Here is a 20,000-nt window from a genome sequence, read left to right on the forward strand (position 1 = left end):
TTTAAAATAATAAAATAGATGAAATAAATCGATCGATCGGTTCAATTTTTCAAGATTGATCGTAACCCAGATATAAAATCCTGTATAACCTAATCTGAAAGAGGAGGAAGAAGAAGAGAAAGAAAAAAAGAAGAAAAAAAAGTCAATTGAGAGAAAGAAAAGACGAGACATATTTCCATGAAACGAACGGTACGAGAACGGTAATACGCTTGTCAGGTCACGTGTGTGAGATAGAAAGAGTGAGAAGTGTTGAAAAAAGGGTTATGGGAGTTGAACGGATGGGAAAGGGGAGAGAGACCGGCAAGTAAAGTGTGGGTGGATGCGTTTTAGCTGTGATCTCTTAACCTCCCCCCACTTTCTCTTCCAGCGGACGAAGAAGAAAAGTGAGCAGGCAATGGAACTGCCGATCAGCACGTGCTGCGCAATCGAAGATGCGCATCGTCATGTAAACTCGCCGGCCTCTTATATATTTATATACTCAATATACGTATACATGTGTCATATACGTACGTGTCTATATGTAAATGGTACACACATCGATGCTTTTCCCCTTCCATTTCCTCCCTTCTTTTTAAACTCTCCTATCTCTCTCTTTCTCTCCCCTCTCTCTCTCTCTCTCTCTCTCTTTCTCTCTCTGTCTGTCTGTGTTTTTCTATCTCTCTCTTTCCCTTTCTCTCCCTCACACACAACACATATACACACATACACACACACATACACATACACACACATGCTTTGTTCTATTCCAACGCACAGACTCACCCCGAAGTTTCAGGCTCAAAGCTTCAGTACTCACTCCGACTTCGCGCGAGTCACGTGCATAGGCAAAGAGTATAAAGGAATCTCGTTATAAACTTTCTTGTCTGTTCTTTTTTTTTCCCCTTCTTTTTCTGCTTCGTTTTTGTTTATTTGTTTCGTTTATTTGTTTAAATTATCATCACGACATCTTCCTTATCTCACGTTGTTGTGTTGTTGGGAAAATATTTTTCTTTTTCTTTTTGCTTTTGCAAGAGAAAAGGGAAACGGAAAGTTCGAGAAAATAAATGTGATTCGATTGAAAGAAAAGAGAAAGAGAGAAAGAAAGAGAGAGAAAGGTTAGACGAAAAAGATTATAAAGGGGAAGAAAGATATATCAAGATAATAATAATAATTGACGTGCGAGATGAAATCGCGTTGATCGTGAACATTTATATGATCGATCGTCATCTTAAAATAACGTAAAAAATAATAGTAAAAAAAAAAAAAAAAAAAATAATAATAATAATTTTATTAGATTTTTTCCTTTTTTCTTTTGTTCAATGAGGGATAAATTTTTAAATGCGAAAAATATTTGTTGTTATTTCTAAGAAAGATTAATTTTGTACCGAATGAAACCTGAAATAAACGAAGCCCGATGCACAACAGAAGCTTCGTTGTCGACATCGTTGTCGTCTGACAGAGTACATAAAAGAGTAACGATGTGAGGAAATATATCGTAACATTCTCTTCTATTTGGTGCGATTCCAAGTGAACATTTGACGTCAAAGTTTTATTCTATCTTGATCTCTAACTCTCTCTCTCTCTCTCACTCTCTTCCTCTCTCTTTAATTCTCCGGGGAAAGAGAAAAAGTAAGAGACTATCGTGCGCTTATGATAGAAGGATTCACGAAGTTAAAGCAACGACAACTGTCTTCTTTCTATTTTTATTAAAAGTCTATACATCAAGATGCCGAAGCCAAAGATTCCGAATTCTATATCTAAGATCTCCAAGTTTCTCAAGCAAAAGACAAAGGTAAATCAAGAAAAATGTTAAATCTTCTCTCTTTTTTTTTTTTTTTTTTTTTATAATTATCTTTTTTTTTTGGTTGCACTCACACACCATTTTTTTTTCTTGTTTTATGTAAATATATATCTGCGTATTTTTATCGTTTTTCGATCTTTTATTTCTCGCTCAACGTTAGATTAGAAAATTCAACTGAAATAGAAAATAAAGATAAAACAGGAAGAAATGATCTTACGTTAGTCGAGTAAATATTTTTTCTTTTTACATTTTTTTATTTATTCATTTATTTATTTTTTAATTTAATTTAATTTTATATATATATATATATAAATATATATATATATATATATATATATATATATATATATATATATAATGTTCTATTTCGAATTTTTATTTCTCACTCGAATCGCGAAGTTTTTCAATTAGGGGAAAAAAAAGAAAAAGAAAAGATTAAGCGATCCTAATCGATAGCTATTTTTATATATAGATATCTTCGTATATTTATTATTATTAGTCAATAATTTTTTTTTTATTTAAATGAGAAAATTTTTCAAATATAAAACGAAGATAAAAAACGAAAGAAAAACGTTTCAAAGAATATTTGTCGAAATCGTTTTACCTATATTCCTTTCGCAAATTATTTCTTTTCTCTTTTTTTTTCTTTTTTCTTTTTTTTTCTTTACAAATATTTATATACTTCCGTCGTCACCCGATCTCTTCTTTCTCGTTAAAATCACAAAAAGTTCCTCAAACAGAAATGCGAAAGTATAGTAAAACGATCTTTTTAGACTATCATAATTATATTCTTTTGCAATTTTTTCTAATTATTTATTTATTTACAAGCATTTCGATATTTTTGATAATTTTTCGATCTCTTTTTTTTTCTTTTTTCTTTTCTCTTTCTTCCTTTTTTATTTATTTTTCTTTTTTATTTTTTCTCACTCGTTCGAACGAGAACGACGGTCATGACCCGGTTGCACAATTCACATCACGTGATTTGTCGTGAAATCGTGGACACCTCGTTTCATACTAATTAAATATTACACTTTCGTTTGTATTTATTCAGAATAAACGTTATTATTTTGAAATAAGTATAGTTATTTTTATAATTAGATTATCGAATAATATGCGATAATACTTTCTCTCTCTCTCTCTCTCTCTCTCTCTCTCTCTCTCTCTCTCTCTTTCTCTATCTTTCTCTCTCATAAAGATTCAAATACATGATAGTTATTTTGTGGAAAAACATGTTCGATCTTATCGCATTTACGATTCTTATCTCTCCACGAAAATCGGATCCATTCAAAATATCTCCAAGAAATACGCTGAATAGCGATTACTTGTGTATTATTATATTAATCGTATTATATACATTATATATATATATATATATATATATTATTCATTATTTTATTTCGATGACAAATCGATCTTTACAATTTTATCGTATTTATTGCATTACTTCATATTCATTTGTATACTAAAAATAACGATTAATACGAAAATGGATTCCAATAAAATGATATATAAGTGTTTTGAATGAGATCGATAAGATCGTTAAATCGAGTAAATCGTTTAAGAATTCTAATTTCCTTGAATTTTATAGAAATTTATATAATACTTAGTTAAGTAATAAATAGAATTTTATTGACTTATTTATTTATTTGATAATTAAATAGAACATTAATATATATTATATGACACGTAAATACATACATATACATATATACATGTATGTATATTATTATTTATATTAATATAATAGAAAAAAATTTAGTCCTTTTTTAATTTTTTTTTTTTTTTTTTTAATATATCTTTCATTTAGGATATTTTTACAATTACTAGCACACATATATATATATATATATATATATATATATATATATATATATAATAATTTGCATACTAATTAGCAGAAATTTGTCTCATTAATGAGATCAATTTTTAAAATTGTTCAACTATCGTAATAAAATCTGTTCTGACATTCGCTCGTGCACTCTCATTTAATACCATCTCGGAGCTACTCGCCGTGGAAAACGCGTTGATATACATATCTACGATAGCTATTAACAACCGGTCTTGGTCGTGCCTATATTCACCTTTCACCGAACTCGCCGACTCGAAGGAAAATAAACCAAACGAAAAATCACGATTTCTCGTCTTTATATAATATATATATATATGGAAATATATATATATATGAAAATATATATATATATTTGTATGTATATATATACTTACACACACACACATATATATATATGAATGTATGTTCATGTGTTAAAATTATCCAATTATATATGTAGAACGCTTAAATTTTAATGTCCATATTGTTCTTAATGATATATCATAAAAAAATGATGTCATCCTAATTCTTATAAGACGGCGACGATCGAAGGAGATCTTTTAATGGATCAACAAGCATAGTTCTAATTCTTTTTTACGCATGATATGCTAAGTATGACTATAAAATGTGTTAATTAAGTTTTTTTTTTTTATTATTGGTTAGAAAGGAACTACTTATGACGTGTTTAATTTGCAATAGATGTAAAAATTTTTCTTTCTTTTTTTTTTCTCTCCTTTTTGATCAATTTATTATAATTATATGATATATATGATTTATAAAATATGAAAGAATATTAAATTTTATATTGTATTTTTAAATTGATACAAATCTGCAATGAAGGAGAGATTCCTGCGGAATTATTCTCTTTTGCAATCATTAAAATCTTTTTTTCTTTTTTGTCGCTGCTGCATTCGAATAAAATTAATTTAGACGCTCGTTAAAAATATAACCGAATGAAGAAATAAAAAAGAAATAATAAGTTCACGCGCATGTACGATTGAGATTTAGAAATTAAAAATAATTATACTAATACTTATCAAATAAATATTAAAGTTCTAACAACAATGGACGACAAAATTACATAATCCTAAATCATAATTATGAAATTTCATGAAAAATAAATTACATCGTTGCTCGTACATCACATTGCGAATTAAATATTAATATATTATGATATTGCGGTGACATTAATTTTAAGAATTAAATTCATTTATTTGATTTATTTAAATTTCACCATATATGGTACGATTTTTTTCCCCCATGAATATTCAAGGAATGAATAATATTTTTCTTCTTTTTTTTTCTTTTCTTCTTTCTTTTTTTTTCTTTTCTTTCTTTTTTTCTTTTTTTTTTTTTTTTGTTCAGAAGTGGACAAATTTAGTAACGCTTCCGTCGACACTTCCGCAAGGTCTACATTAAAACTCCACGATTCGCTTTCTCGGAGCTGCCATATGAAAATAACTTGAACACGTCATGGTAGAGAGTGAGAGAGAGAGAGAGAGAGAGAGAGAGAGAGAGAGAGAGAGAGAGAGAGAGAGAAGGGTGGAACGTTTTCAAGCGCAGGGATTGTAACTGCCATTTAACTCGATCGAAAAACAGGGTTACACAGGTGTGATTATTGTAATCTGTAGCAATCGAGAATCGAAATTACATTGCAGCATAAATATATGATATACAAAGTATCAGATAAATATATTTTTTAATCTTTTATTTATTTATTCTTTTTTTTTGCAATTTTCGCTCAAAAGTCCGAGATCGTCGAAAAAGATATATGATATACATTTATAAGTAAAACAAACATATATTATTGTACATACAATTATTGTATGCACATCGATGTATACATACCATACATATCTACAATAATCGAGTCACTACGATCTCTCGAGACATTTATTATAACATTTCATTACGGTATATTAACAATGTGTTACTGTTTATGTTTTGTTTAACGGGAGGGATTTTTTTTTAAACGCTATGGCATTGTTCATTGCCATCAAGTGAACGACTTGACAAGAAAGAATCATTGTTTTTCTTATAAGTGTGTGTTTGCACGTATGCGTGCGCGTATGTGTGTGTTGTATTAGATGGCTCTTGCAAGGAATGACTGAAAAGTTAGCGACTTTTGAGATGCCAAGTGTAACGCCTGTTGAATATTGCAATAGTTATTACTTGTTTTTTTTTTTTTTTTCTTTTTTTTTTTATGTTTACATTTTTTCCTTTCAGAGTACTAAAGGAACATTCATTTTTTTCTTATTTTCTTTTTTTTTTCACTTCTTTCTGTTTCTTTTTCTTTCTTTTTTTTTTTTTGGTATTACTTTGCACTCTCGTGTGCATTGTTACATTTAAAATACACATACATCCGCCGCGATGCACATTTGACGGACGGTAAAAAATAATGTTGTACGTCAAAGCTCGTCCGCACCGGCGACAGGCTTAAAGAGACATTTTTCAATATTGTCGATCAGTTCGTAGAAATGAATGATCCAAGAAACAAAAATCTTAAATCTGTTACTCTCTAATGTGAAAAATATTGTTCGTGTTAACATTTTAGGAAATCAAGATTCTCGATTATTTTCTCCCTTTCTCTCTTTCTTGTTTCTTCGTAGGATCTGTTTGCAATTCGAATCGGTATTTCTCAAATTAATAATCATCTATTTTATAATTAATTATATCTACTTTTCGATATATTTCACTGATTTCATATACTACATATATATATACATATATATATATATAGCATATTGTGCATTTATACAACATTTTGAAGTATTTAAGGAACAAGATTTAAAAAAAAAATATTTATCTTTCTAACAATAGATTATATTACATCTTGCTTTGTAAACTATTCCTGAACGGATTATACACGATTTCTTTTACGATTTATGTCCATTGCGACTACGGATGTTACGACGAGAATTATGTCGTCGTATAGTAAACCATCGATATACTAGAAACATTCTTCTCAATGTATGGTTAATTTTAAATCCCTTTAATTTTCCATCGACGTATTTATCTTTATAACAGACGTTGAAAATCCTGATGCATGTGTTCTCTTCTCAATATCTAATAACAATATTTTTTTACAATTTGATAATCGAATTGTTCAAACGATAATTGAGGATTATCGAATAAATATGTAATTATTGCATCGAATTTGAACCCATTAAAAATTAAACTCTCAGTCATTTATTGTGTTTCATATGCAACAATACTACATTCATTTTCAACAATTTTACTTTAATATTCACTGGAATTTTATTAGAGTTTACCATTCAATGAAACGAATCAATAAAAGTTAAATAAAACGATTGTTTGGTAGATACGTGATAAATCCACGTGAGACTATTAGATATTGATTGATTAACAATGATAATCAATTTTATTCATTCAGAAATGAATTTGCATATGTAAGTCCATTGTTAATGAGTTGTTTTGACTTTCCGAATGAAAAATATTATAAATATCTGATAATTATGAATACGCTCCTGCATCCGATCACGAGACCTATCTATCGCATGCATTTGTGTTTATGTTTCCTGACTCGTTTAATCGAACGTACTTATAGTATGTGGAGTTCGCTCTATACTGTATACGACAATATTACATACATATAGAATAAATGTCGCGTCGTTTCAACTCTCGTATTTCTTCAGCTAGTCTTACTACTTACTGTACCTGTTCAGGAAAAGAGGGAGAAAACGAGAGCTCCCCCCCCCCCTCCCACACTATTCAATATCATCGTTACCTGTCGGGCCACGCAACTTCTGTTTCTTTTTATTTATGGATAATTGGTTGAAGTGGTAGCTGGTGAACTTAAGTATTAAGTGAACGGATTGATTGATAGTGAGGACCACATGGCTCACGGCAAAGAAATTATCCCACCCACGTTATAGCTTTACGTTATATCCGCTCCCAGAACGGGTTACCTTGGTTACAGTTTATCAACAGTAGTCCAAGTGTGTAACCCAGGCTACCGGGTTTCTGTACATAGTTAAGAGTTTAAACGGGTTCGAGTTGCTGTTGTATAATCTCTCCTCGTTGTACGTGTTCTCGAAGAACCTCTTTTATAGTTTAAAAGGGATGAATTATTTTTGATATTTAAATGCTTCTCTCTTCGAGAGGTCAATTCGCGATTGGTGGTCAATGTACTTTCTTATTTATTTATTCTCTCTTTGGCTGGTTTCTTCGTTACGATATACGAGATGTTTATTTTTATTTACATTTTGTTTTCCAGGAAGAGTATTATCGTACATTTATAATATATATGTATTTATTTATATTTTTCTTTTATGATATTACGTATTATGTATTTATGTTCGTATGAACGGCATATGTATGTATGTCCGTTTATATGCTTGCATATATATCTATGTAAATACGTCTTATTTAAAAAATGAATTAGTATGATGATAATTTTTCTCTTGCTTTGTTTTCTTATTTTTTATTTTTTTTTTTTTTTTTTTTTTTTTTTTTTTTTTTTTTTTTTTTTTTTTTATTTCTTGCGTTTCCTAGAATAATCGTACACATTTATTTTCCATCGATATTTAGGACTTAAGAAAGGATGAAGGAAACTTAAAAAAAAAAAAAAGAAAAAAAAAGAAGAGAAAAATTCTGACGTCGAAGAAACATTTCAAAGATAAAAATTCATTTGTCCATGCTTCTTAATAAGAAACGAGATGAAAAAAGTTATGATACGTTCATCAATTACGTTAATAAAAAAAAAAGAAAAAAGAAAGAAATATAGAAGAAAGAAAGAAAGAAACGAGAAATATACTTTTTTAACCATATCTTTTAATCCTTGACATTTATTCTATTTGTGAACCTTCTCGCATAATCAGATATATTTGTCGGTATTAACCTGATTATCAGACCTTTCTCATTACACAGAAATCATTCATACATCATTTATAGTTTATCAAATTTATTTATCAACATAAACCGTTTTATGAGCGTGTTCTCATCCTTGCACTAAAAATCATGCGAGTCATAATCATGTTTCCTTCATTTATTTTAATATTGTTCGAATTGTTGAACCCTTGACACCGCCATTATCGATTCAGATAACATTCCCTTTCTGTTTTACTTTTATATTTTCTGTTTATTTTCTCTCTCTCTCTCTCTATCTCTCTCTCTCTCTCTCTCTCTTTTTTTTCTTCAAAACCTGTTTAATAACTTCGATGCTATACTCAATGATAAAGCGAATTGATTATCGATAATAATTACATAAATTTATATTTTATAGTTTATATATATATATATATATATATATATATATTTCTTCTATTTTTGTTTTGTTTAAAGATGGAAAATTATTAACTTCGCAACAACATAGATAACAATTATAGAGTTTCTATTAAAACTTGTTTACATGTATATAGATCTTTTTTTGAGGATGGAAAATTTTATAAACCTTGCAATAACATATTTATTCAACGTCGAAAGATTGCTATAAGATTTTCACAATTTTCATCGAACATTTTTGCGATTTCCTATATTTTTTTTTTGAACCTCTTGTTTTGTTTGTTTTTTCTTTTTTTTTTTTTTTTTTTTTCTTTTTTTTATTTATTCATTTATTTATTTTTTTTTACCCATTTCTTTTTGTCATTATTATTTCTTTTCCTCGGCGATTGTCAATAACGGATACCTTCGCATTTAATCTTTCATTTCCTGATCTCCTTGAAAGTTTATGTTCATTACTTCGTCGTCTTTTAATACCTTTTACGAACTTGTCCCTTTTTTTTTCTTCTTTTTTATTTATTTCTTCTTTTCCTTCCTACAGGAAAATCATATATATATACATATATATATTATTTGCTTGTTTACTCAATAAAAACCACCTCAATGATATATATATATATATATATATATATATATATATATATATATATATCAAATAGAAATTTTGGAGAATATTTACAAGGAAATATTTTTCAGAATGTTCTTAAGACAATCTTCTTGATAGATAGTAATAAGTTTTTATTTTTAACTTTGTCAGTTTGTCCGTAATTCATCGAAAATGGCGGAATATATTCCTAGTAGGTACTAACATAGCGTATTTATATTCACTTCTATTTATGTACGTAGATATAAACGTATATATATATACATACATATAGACGTATGTTTGAGATTACGTAAATATACATAGCACTTAATTGGTAGGAGAAAATTAATCTCTTCACCTCTGTTACATATTATCGTTTTCTATGGCGATTATTGGTGTGTGTTGAATATGATCAAGAGGAAATTTCGACTAGGCGATAGAGCAGAGTACCTAATTCGCAATCGAAAGTAATTTGTTGTCTACCTGTTATGGTAACAATAATTAATTAATGTGATATAACTCAGACACAGTCTCGTAATTTTGTCTCCTTCTATTTGAACACGATTCAACTCAGTTTCTTTTCATTCAATTACTTTAATTTTCCTTTCAGATGTTATTATTATATTTTTATTTATTTTATTTACATATATATATATATATATATATATATATAAACACGTTAATATTATTTGAATATTATTGGATTAGCCAATAAAAGTAATACCAAATTTTATAGAGTATTTGGTATTAAATAAATAATACTTTATTTTTAATATTTTTTATTCCAAATTTCGTGATTATGCCTTTATGGGTTCGTTAATTTAATTATTATTAAATTAACAAATCAATTAATTATTAAACTTTATTGCTTCGTGTATTATTATTTTTTTTTATATTATATATTCATTCGATTATATACAATATGTTTCGATTTGATAAATAAATATCGTCAGAATTTTCAGTAATTTATATCTGAATGAATATTAATAATTTGTATTGAAAATTTTGATATTTCTTATCCTCTTCAATCTAATAATATTAAATAATATTTTTTAAAGTATTACTATTTATATATATATATATATATATATATATATATATATTATTATTATTATTATTATTATTATTATTATTATTATATTGTTTAAATATTATTGAGTTGACTCAATAAATGAAACATGAATTTTTCAATATTTTATATTTAAATAAACAATATTGTATTTTTATTATTTTTTATTGAATATTTCGAAATCACTAATTAGTCAAATTAATATTATACTATTGTATTAGATTATTTTATATTATATTATTCATTTATTTCAAAAAGATATAATTTAAATTAATATTACAAAGATATAATTATTAACATAATAGTATGTTGTATTAGATTCATCGTTATTTATTTATTTCATTATCGTATATAAACAATATATATACATATATAGAAAAGAAAAATCGAAAGAAAAATTTTTACTTATCGACCAGCTTAATATAAAAAAAAAAGAAAATATTTACTATTTATAAATACATATTTTATTTAAAAGAAACAACAATGTAAGCTAAAAAAAACTAAGTAAACATATTCGAAATATTCGACTATGCTTAATTTAAATATAACGATAGAGAAAATGAAAATAATTGACAAATATCTATCGACTGTTTTTATTGAGTAAACAAGCAAAGAATAACTTCTTGATCCTTTTTTTATTATTATTATTATTATTATTATTATTATTATTATTATTATTATTATTATTATTATTATTATTATTCGTTTTAATGCTCAAGAGTTTTTACTCGTGTACATAAAAAGCCCTCTCTTACTTACTTAGAGTTCATTAATTCGCGGTTAATTACACCTCGGAGCGTCGAAAGAAAGAAAGAAAGAAAGAAAGAAAGAAAGAAAGAAAGAAGAAAAGGAAGGAAGGAAAGAAAGATCGAAGGACGATCTTGATTGGAGAATAATGCATTCAAGGTCGTCGAGGATCCCCATTGCTACTCTATGGAATTTATACGTACTTGACATTAAATTGAAAGAGATATACAGACTCAGAAAGAGAGAGAGAGAGAGAGAGAGAGAGGGAGATAGTCAGAGAGGGAGAGGGAGAATATGAGAGAGTGAGAGAGTAAAGTTCTCTGTTTTTTCTTACAAACTTCTTTCAACGCGACGGCCATTTAAAGAAATCCGCTGGTAAGTTCGCCTCCGAACTCAGTATCAAACGTTTCGATCGTTCGGAACGGTCGAATCGAGAATCGAATCGTTGTTACACACAATTTCGGTCTGGTTTTAATGCGCAGTAGAATATAACGTTTGAGAATATTTTCATTGAAAATCTTGGAAAATCGCGCTTAGTGTTAAAGATATTTCGAAGAGACAATATCTCATGAAAACGTTTGTCGATCTAATGCCTAACACTATGTTCGCCGATCCTTGTCCAGTTCTTAATTACGTATTTCAACATTCCTCCAGAATGCTTTCGGTAAGGATTTCTTTTTTCTTCTTTTTCTTCTCTCTCTTTTTTTTTTTTATTTTTCTTTTTCTTCGATTGATTTTTGATCTTCACAATTCTTCGCTAATTAAGGTATTAATAAGTGAATTTTGTTTGTCAAAATACACTTGTATATAATAATATTTGTACAAAATACAATAATATATATTATATATATTATATATATATACATATAAATATATATATATATATATAATATAAATATATGTACTAAAAAACTGTAATTGTTATATGAAAAATATAATATAATATATTATCAATTTTTTAACAAAATTCACGATCAGTGGTGTGTTAATATTTTAACATCGTATATAAACAATTGATAGACAATATATAATACATATAATATATACATATAATGTATATATATATATATATATATATATATATATATATATATATCGTATCAATGAGATACATTAAAACGATTGCTTTCGTAACATGATAAAAAATCTATTAAAAATGGATTGTCATAAAATTTACAAAATTAAATATCTTATATTACTATACTTATTTATAATAACACATTAACAATTAAACAAAATGATTAATTTTTATCATACATTATTCCGAAGGTCTAACTTTTATTAAAAATTACGCATATATAACGTACACGCTACTTATGGGTATATCCATATACATATGTATTAACTCCGTTCTCGATCATGAACGTTGACAAGTATCGTGTGTCTAACCAGCAGTTTAAATTTCACGTTCTCGAAGGAAGCACATAGGTCTCTACTTGCATGGTGCATAACAAACGAAGATGAATGTTATTATGCCATCGACATCGGTCTAAGTACATGATGATGCACGAGACAAGATGTTCGTATCATATCTTTAAATTGCGTGTATCTTTTTCTCTCTCTCTCTCTCTCTCTCTCTCTATCTATCTATCTATCTCTTTCTCTTTCATCATTGCACGACAAGTTAATTAACGTTAAGTAGATAAAGTGACGAATATAAATTTTAAATGGACTGCATCGAGAGACAAACTCACGTAAAACTCATACGACAAATTATGACATATTATACGTGTGTGTATGTTTTGTGCAGATCTACATAATTCATCGTTAAATCCTCCTACACTTAACTTTTTTGTTCTTTTCAAAATCTTCAGTCTTGTTATATTTAATGGACGATACATTTATATATATACGTATATATGTAGATTAATTAATATTGACGATAAATGTGACACAAGTAACAAAAAGAATGGGATAAGATAATAGTCATATTTTTCGTATACAAGATAATTAGAATTTTTTGGATTAAGAAACAAATACTCAAAGATGAATGATCGACTCTTTATTTTTATATATTTTTTAGTTACTTTTTTCTCTTTTTTTTTTTTTTTTTTTTTTTTTTTAATTCCACAATTATACCGATAATAGAAATCTCTTGATTGCCGATAGTAAACAATTATCTTTAAATAGAACATTTTTTTTATGCATATAAATATATATATATATATATATAATACAATTTCTTTCTAATATTATTATTAATTTAATATTTATGTGTGTGTGTTTTTGTCTGTGATTTAAATAACAATAAATATATACAAAAGAAATAATAAACGAGACGTTAACTTTGACTTGGAATATTGATGTCTTATCAAAGGACGATAACATTCGTAATGTACAATCGTACTGTCGTACGATAAGATGAAAGGCAACGATGATAATTCTTCAATCCCTCGAGTGTCTCAAGTATCAAAAAATTCGCGTACTTTTTTATTACCTTGACCTCGTGTAACTTTATCTCTCTCTTTCTCTCTCTCTATCTCTATGTCCCTCTCTTTCTCTCTCTCTCTATCTCTTCGTCCCTCTCTTTCTCTCTCTCTCTCTCTCTCTCTCTCTCTCTCTCTCTCTCTCTCTCTCTCTCTCTCTCTCTCTCTCTCTCTTATCATCGTATTCATGAAAAAGAAAAGAAAAGATAAAAAAGCGAATGGATATCTATATTTTTTTCATGATTAGAATAAAAGTTCTTGAATCTTTTTTTATTTACAAAAGAAACATGGGATTTAATGAATAAGTAAAATGACAGAAAGAATCATTAATAACTTTTTTAATTGCTTTAATAATTTAATTAAAACGATATACATATTATTGTAGAATAATATTTCTTTTATTTTTCTGCCTGAGTTGACATTTTTTTTTTCTTTCTTTTGTTTTATTTTTTTCTGATTATTTCTTATTCATTTTTTTCTTTTTTCTTTTTTCTTTTTTTTTTGATTATGTCTTATTCATTACATTCGAAAGTAATCATACATAAGTATAACATCAATTTTTTTGTTCTCTACAATAACATTATATAATGTAAAAAATTCTAATCATACTTAACGAAGTATAACATACTTATATAAATTAAAAAAAAAAAAAAAAGAAAGAAAAAAAAATGCTAAAAATCTTCGATTATAAAGAAACAATTGATATTGTTAACAATTGAGATAAAATATAAAAAGGCAAGAGAAAAATATAAATTGTAGGGAGTTAAAATTGAAATTTTAATTGAGATTTAAATAATTTTCGCATTTCAAATATTATTTTGTTTTTCTATCTTAGAACTACTAATTTGAAACGTTTCATATTATGATACTATATTATACACCTCGTTATCCTTGTATTATCCATTTACTTAACATACGTATTTTAAATCGATCGAATCTAATGTAGTGTTACTTGTTAGTAACGTACATGTATACATATATAATGTATAAATACAATGTAATGGAATATGTGCGTGTAATGTTATATGAAAAGATCGCACGTAAGATAACTGGAATGTGTCGTCATACTATTTGCAACGAACGATCCAATCCTCCATGACCATTTTGTCGTTGACACTGATCTCTCTCTCTCTCTCTCTCTCTCTCTCTCTTTCTCTCTCTCTCTCTCTCTCTCTCTCTCTCTCTCTCTCTCTCTCTCTCTCTCTCTCTCTCTCTCTCTCTCTCTCTCTCTCTCTCTCTCTGTCTGTCTCTGTCTCTCTGTCTTTCTTTCTCTTTCTCTTTCTCTTTCTCTCTCTTGTTCTTCACACGATGATCTCTGGTTATCCTTGCAAAGATAAAAATGGAACACGATCAGAATATCATTCATTCTTATTGATATTAAACTATAAGAAATTGCAGTATTGAACCAATATTTTTTTTCTTTTCCATATTTCTTTTTTTCTTTTTTTTATAACAATATTCCATAACACATCACTTTAATATATCCAATATGTTTTACGTTATCTCTCTCTCTCTCTCTCTCTCTCTCTCTCTCTCTCTCTCTCTCTCTCTCTCTCTCTCTCTCTCTCTCTCTCTCTCTCTCTCTCTCTCTCTTCATACGATAATCTTTCGTTATCTTTGAAAAAATGAAATTTAAATATTGAATGATCATTTTTGTTTCCTTTTTTTATTCTTTTTTATTTTCTATAATAACGTTGATATTACATCGCCCTAATATACACTTTTGTTCTTTTTAAAGAATATTATTTAAAAAGACGAATGAGTTAATGATAAATAGTAGAAAACAATTAAAAATAGAAAAAGAAAAAGAAAAAAGAATTGAATCGTTTTGTTCTCTCAAAGAAGAGAAAAAGGAAACAAAATTGTTCGAAACGGAAAATATTTGACTTAGGTCACTTATCATATTTAATGTGTTTTCTTTAATGAAAAAGAAAAAAGAAGAAAACAACTGGTTTTCGATCTAACATTGAACAAGGTCAACGTACAACCGTTGATATCGAAATGACCTATTGCAATAAATTCTTGATAATTAAAACGCAAAATAATAATAAGAAGCAATAACAATTTTCGCGATAACAATGATGACGAATAAATCCGTTTAAATAACGTTCATAAAATCACGGTATGATAATCTATTTAATTAAATATACATGACATAAAAGAAAAGTCTCGATTATGATGTAAATTTTTATAATGCGTTAAAATGAATATGCAAAGCTTCTTACGACATCGTTTCATTTTTTTTTTTTTTTCTTTTCTTTTTATCCTAATCGTAACGCAATATGTATTAAGATGGTCTTATTATCAGTTTGTTATACGAACTCGAATTGCCAGCTGTATATACATATTATATTATATGCAATACAATGCACCTTGCGATTCGAAATGATGAATAAGCTAAAAAACATGATCCACAACGAAATGACAATAAATATTACTTGGGGAAATGATACTTCTATCTATCTTATTTTATTTTCTTTCTTTATTAATATATCATATAAATCGACTTATTTATGTTTGATTTATTTATTTATTTTAATTGAGAAAAAGATTATTATATTAAATACTTTTACAAAGAAAATTTTCTTAATCTAAAAATTCTTAATTAGATCAACCTTATTTCGTGAGTATTTTTTATTAGATAAATAATTGTAAGAGATGAAAAAGATTTATTTATTTTTTATTTTTACTTCTTCTCTCTTTCTCTTTCTCTCTCACACACACACACACACACACACACACATACACATGTATATACATATAATATATAAAAATCTCTCAAGCTGTGGAAGAGAAAATACGTATGTACATTCATAAATATGTATTTATATATGTATATATATATGTATATATATAAATATATACATATATGTACATGTCGTATACATATACATATACTTTTATAAGATCATTAATACCATCAATTTAGAAATTTATTCACATTGTACATATATATTTATTTTTATGAATATTCGCCCCCCTCCCCCAGCTTATCAATACGTTCTTGTAAATAAATGTTCTTTTTGTTAATTATCATCTAAGAAAATATCGTTTTAATCACAGCATCCTAAGAATTTGCACATTTTACATTATTACGAAACATTTTGGACCATTACATTAACATGGAACCTTTTTTTTATATTATCATACAAACAACTGTAACTAGAACAACAAAAAGAAGAACACACGATATTTGAATTCCTAGCCATATAGGTGTTTATAGCTATGTTTAGATTTAGATTAGGATTAGAAATCATCGATATCATCATGTAATTTTTGAAAGATCAGTAGTTTAATCGAGTACATGGTCAAGAATTAAAACTTTCGTAATGATTAATTATATACTATTTCTCTTGTATAAAAAAAAAAAGGAAGAATATACACATTTCTCTTTTTCTAAGAATTTTAATCGGTTAAAATAATATACAAAATTTGCAATTTCTTGTTAAAAATTTTTCCACAAAAAAAATATTTTTTATATTTCAGATAAAAAAAAAAAGAAAAAATAAATAATGTCGGTACATTCGTAAACATTTTATTCAATTATTATAAGATAAAGATATAATCGTATAATTAAGAATTGATCGAGTAAAAAAAATTTTTTAGGATATTCTCATTAATTATTTTCATATGAATGTAAATAAAAACAAATAAATAAAAATGCGATAATGTACTCGATAAAGATGACTCTGATCATTCTTCGTGTTATCAAATTTTCATAAAGCATATTGTGCTTTATCTATCATTCATATTTTTAGATTCTTGTATTTATGCGATATCCGATATGATATTTATTTTCAATTTCGTATAGGTGTTGTCTATGAGCGAGGAGCTTAGAAGAGCTCTATATGCAAATAGCGCAGTTTCATTGGACAACGACATAATTATACCAGATCTTGTTGGTACAACGGAGATTCTCAGCGACGAACACAGAGAACACTTATGCAGGCATTTACCAGCGAGAGCGGAAGGCTACTTTTGGACGTTGGTATTCAGTACGAGCCAACATGGCTTTAGTCTGAACAGTATGTACAGAAAAATGGGCAAAATTGAGAGCCCAATTCTGCTCGTTATCGAGGACACCGAGGGTAACGTAAGTGTCATTTAATTTTTATTTTTTATTTTTTATTTATTTATTTATTTTTTTGTGATAAACTAACAAATTTTTTAAAAAATTTGATCAGATTTACAAAAAAATCAAATTAAGTTACTCATCAGTAATTGTGATTATTGCAAAATTGATCCAAATTATATATTTTTGTTTGTACTTTTTTATTAATTCGAATTATAAAACGTATTAAATAAATAAAATTTACAATGGGTGATCTAGTTATTGATATATGCGCATAAACATAATATTAAACTTTTTGATAGAGTTAATATTACAACTGTCAAAAGTTGAGATTTTTTTTTATTCTCACATTTTATATATATATTATACATAAACTCAACAGGTGATAATAATTAATGTTACAGGTGTTCGGAGCATTGACCTCGTGTGCTCTACACGTGAGCGATCACTTCTATGGTACCGGCGAGTCCTTACTCTTTAGGTTCACACCAAGGTTCCAAGCTTTCAATTGGACCGGTGACAATCTTTACTTCATCAAAGGCAACAATGAGAGCCTTGCCATAGGTGCCGGAGAGTAAGTTTTTCTTATGCTTAAATAAAAAAAAATTTACATTATATATTATAAAATATATATATATATATAAACTGAGAGAATTTAATTTATATGTATATTTATTATATCTATAAAATCAATATGAGCCAATATAGCTTCAGTCAGAAAAATATTGTATCGAAAAATGGGCAAAATTAATAGCTCGGTTATAGCTCATTATCAAATATAATTAATTTATATCTATATTATTTTATATTTATTATATATTATATAATTGTTAATTTAATTTAAATATTTATATATAATATATTATATGATATATATATATATATATATATATATGATTAATATAATATATAATTATATTATAATGTAACGATTATGATAAAAAAATTATAATATAATTAAGATGTAATTGTATGTATATATGTATATAATTAAATTAATATTATATATATATATATATATATATATATATTTTATACAAATATCATATAATACAAGTATTTATAAATATTTATATATATCTATATATTCGTATTATATACGAATACTTATATTATGATACGTAAAAGAAGAAAAAAGTAGAAATGAAAAAGGATAAACAAATTCACATTGAATATTATTTGTAGTGGTAAATTTGGTCTCTGGCTTGACGGTGATCTCTATCAAGGAAGGACGCAAACATGTAGAACGTATGGGAATGAGCCATTGGCGCCACATGAAGACTTCGTAGTTAAAACACTGGAATGTTGGGCGTTTATATAGGATTCGGCCTCATATTATTCATCCGCTACCTTGCCCCCCACACTGCAGCCTAATTTGACCTGAATCTGACTACCTCTCTCCACCAGTAATATCCAAATCTCTAAGGAGAGATCATAAAGAAGAGGACACGATAAATAAATGAAGAATTAATTTTTTGAAGGAAAACAACAACAACATAAAATAAAATAAACACCAATACCAACACAACAACAACAACAATAACAATAACAACAACAAAGAGACCATACTTTTGCCCGAAGAGATTAAAATATTGATAATCTTTGATTGTCGTTAACTCAATTACACATAGTCGAGAGTAATTTAACAAAGGAAACAAACCAATAATAATAATAATAATAATTAACAAACAAGTATATAAGAAAAAGAGAGAGGGAGAGAGAGAGAGAGAGAGAAAGAGAGAGTAGAAAGGAAATATAATAAAAATATTGAGTTCGATCGGATGGATTAAAAAATCCGCGTGTCTTCTTTGAAAATTCAAAGGATTCTTGTAAATCCGTTGTAATAATAATAATAAGAGAAATAAGAAAGAGATACAGATTTTATTTTAGAGCTGCCGAATAATAATGACGATGATATGTGATGGTAGTAGAGAATTAAGAAAATGGAGGTTTTGAAAGAGAAAATTATAAAAGAAAAGAGGCTCACGAATTCTCAGAAACGTAGCGTCAGAGTCTTAACTCCACGGACTATGTAGCTATCGGTTATTTTATTATTAATATTATTACTATTATTATATTATTACTATTATTATTATGATTATGATTGATTATTAATATTATTACGTTAATTGTCCCGTTTTTCTTCCCCTTTTTTCTAAGTTGGCATATTTATTTCATTTTGTGTGTATGAGTGTTATTTTTTTTTCTTCTACTTTTTTTCTATTATTACTATTATTACTATTATTATTAT

The 20,000-nt window shown here is 27.1% G+C and overlaps 2 protein-coding genes across 26 annotated transcripts in view; one reads left to right on the plus strand and one right to left on the minus strand.

Moving 5' to 3' along the window:
• LOC124950445 (TLD domain-containing protein 2) overlaps window positions 1-19,878 on the plus strand; it is a 230,844-nt gene extending 210,966 nt beyond the window's left edge. For 19 of the 23 annotated variants that reach the window (XM_047497151.1, XM_047497155.1, XM_047497148.1 and 16 more), the window contains 3 exons: window positions 17,489-17,770; window positions 18,154-18,323; window positions 18,935-19,878. In XM_047497151.1, the coding sequence (XP_047353107.1) occupies window positions 17,489-17,770; window positions 18,154-18,323; window positions 18,935-19,070 (588 nt within the window). In that variant the 3' untranslated portion in view covers window positions 19,071-19,878. Of the gene's footprint in view, window positions 1-715; window positions 1,772-11,324; window positions 11,916-17,488; window positions 17,771-18,153; window positions 18,324-18,934 lie in introns of those variants that run through there. The other 4 variants (XM_047497156.1, XM_047497160.1, XM_047497159.1 and 1 more) reach the window with 4 other exon arrangements.
• LOC124950457 (2-Hydroxyacid oxidase 1) overlaps window positions 18,071-20,000 on the minus strand; it is a 34,450-nt gene continuing 32,520 nt past the window's right edge. For 2 of the 3 annotated variants that reach the window (XM_047497184.1, XM_047497180.1), the window contains exons 10-11: window positions 18,917-19,170; window positions 18,071-18,339 (exon numbers count right to left, since the gene is read on the minus strand). The gene's annotated coding sequence lies outside the window, so the exon portion shown is untranslated. The remainder of the gene's footprint in view (window positions 18,340-18,916; window positions 19,171-20,000) is intronic. The other variant, XM_047497181.1, reaches the window with a different exon arrangement.

Source organism: Vespa velutina, chromosome 7 (assembly GCF_912470025.1).
Source record: "Vespa velutina chromosome 7, iVesVel2.1, whole genome shotgun sequence".
Lineage (NCBI taxonomy): Eukaryota > Metazoa > Arthropoda > Insecta > Hymenoptera > Vespidae > Vespa > Vespa velutina.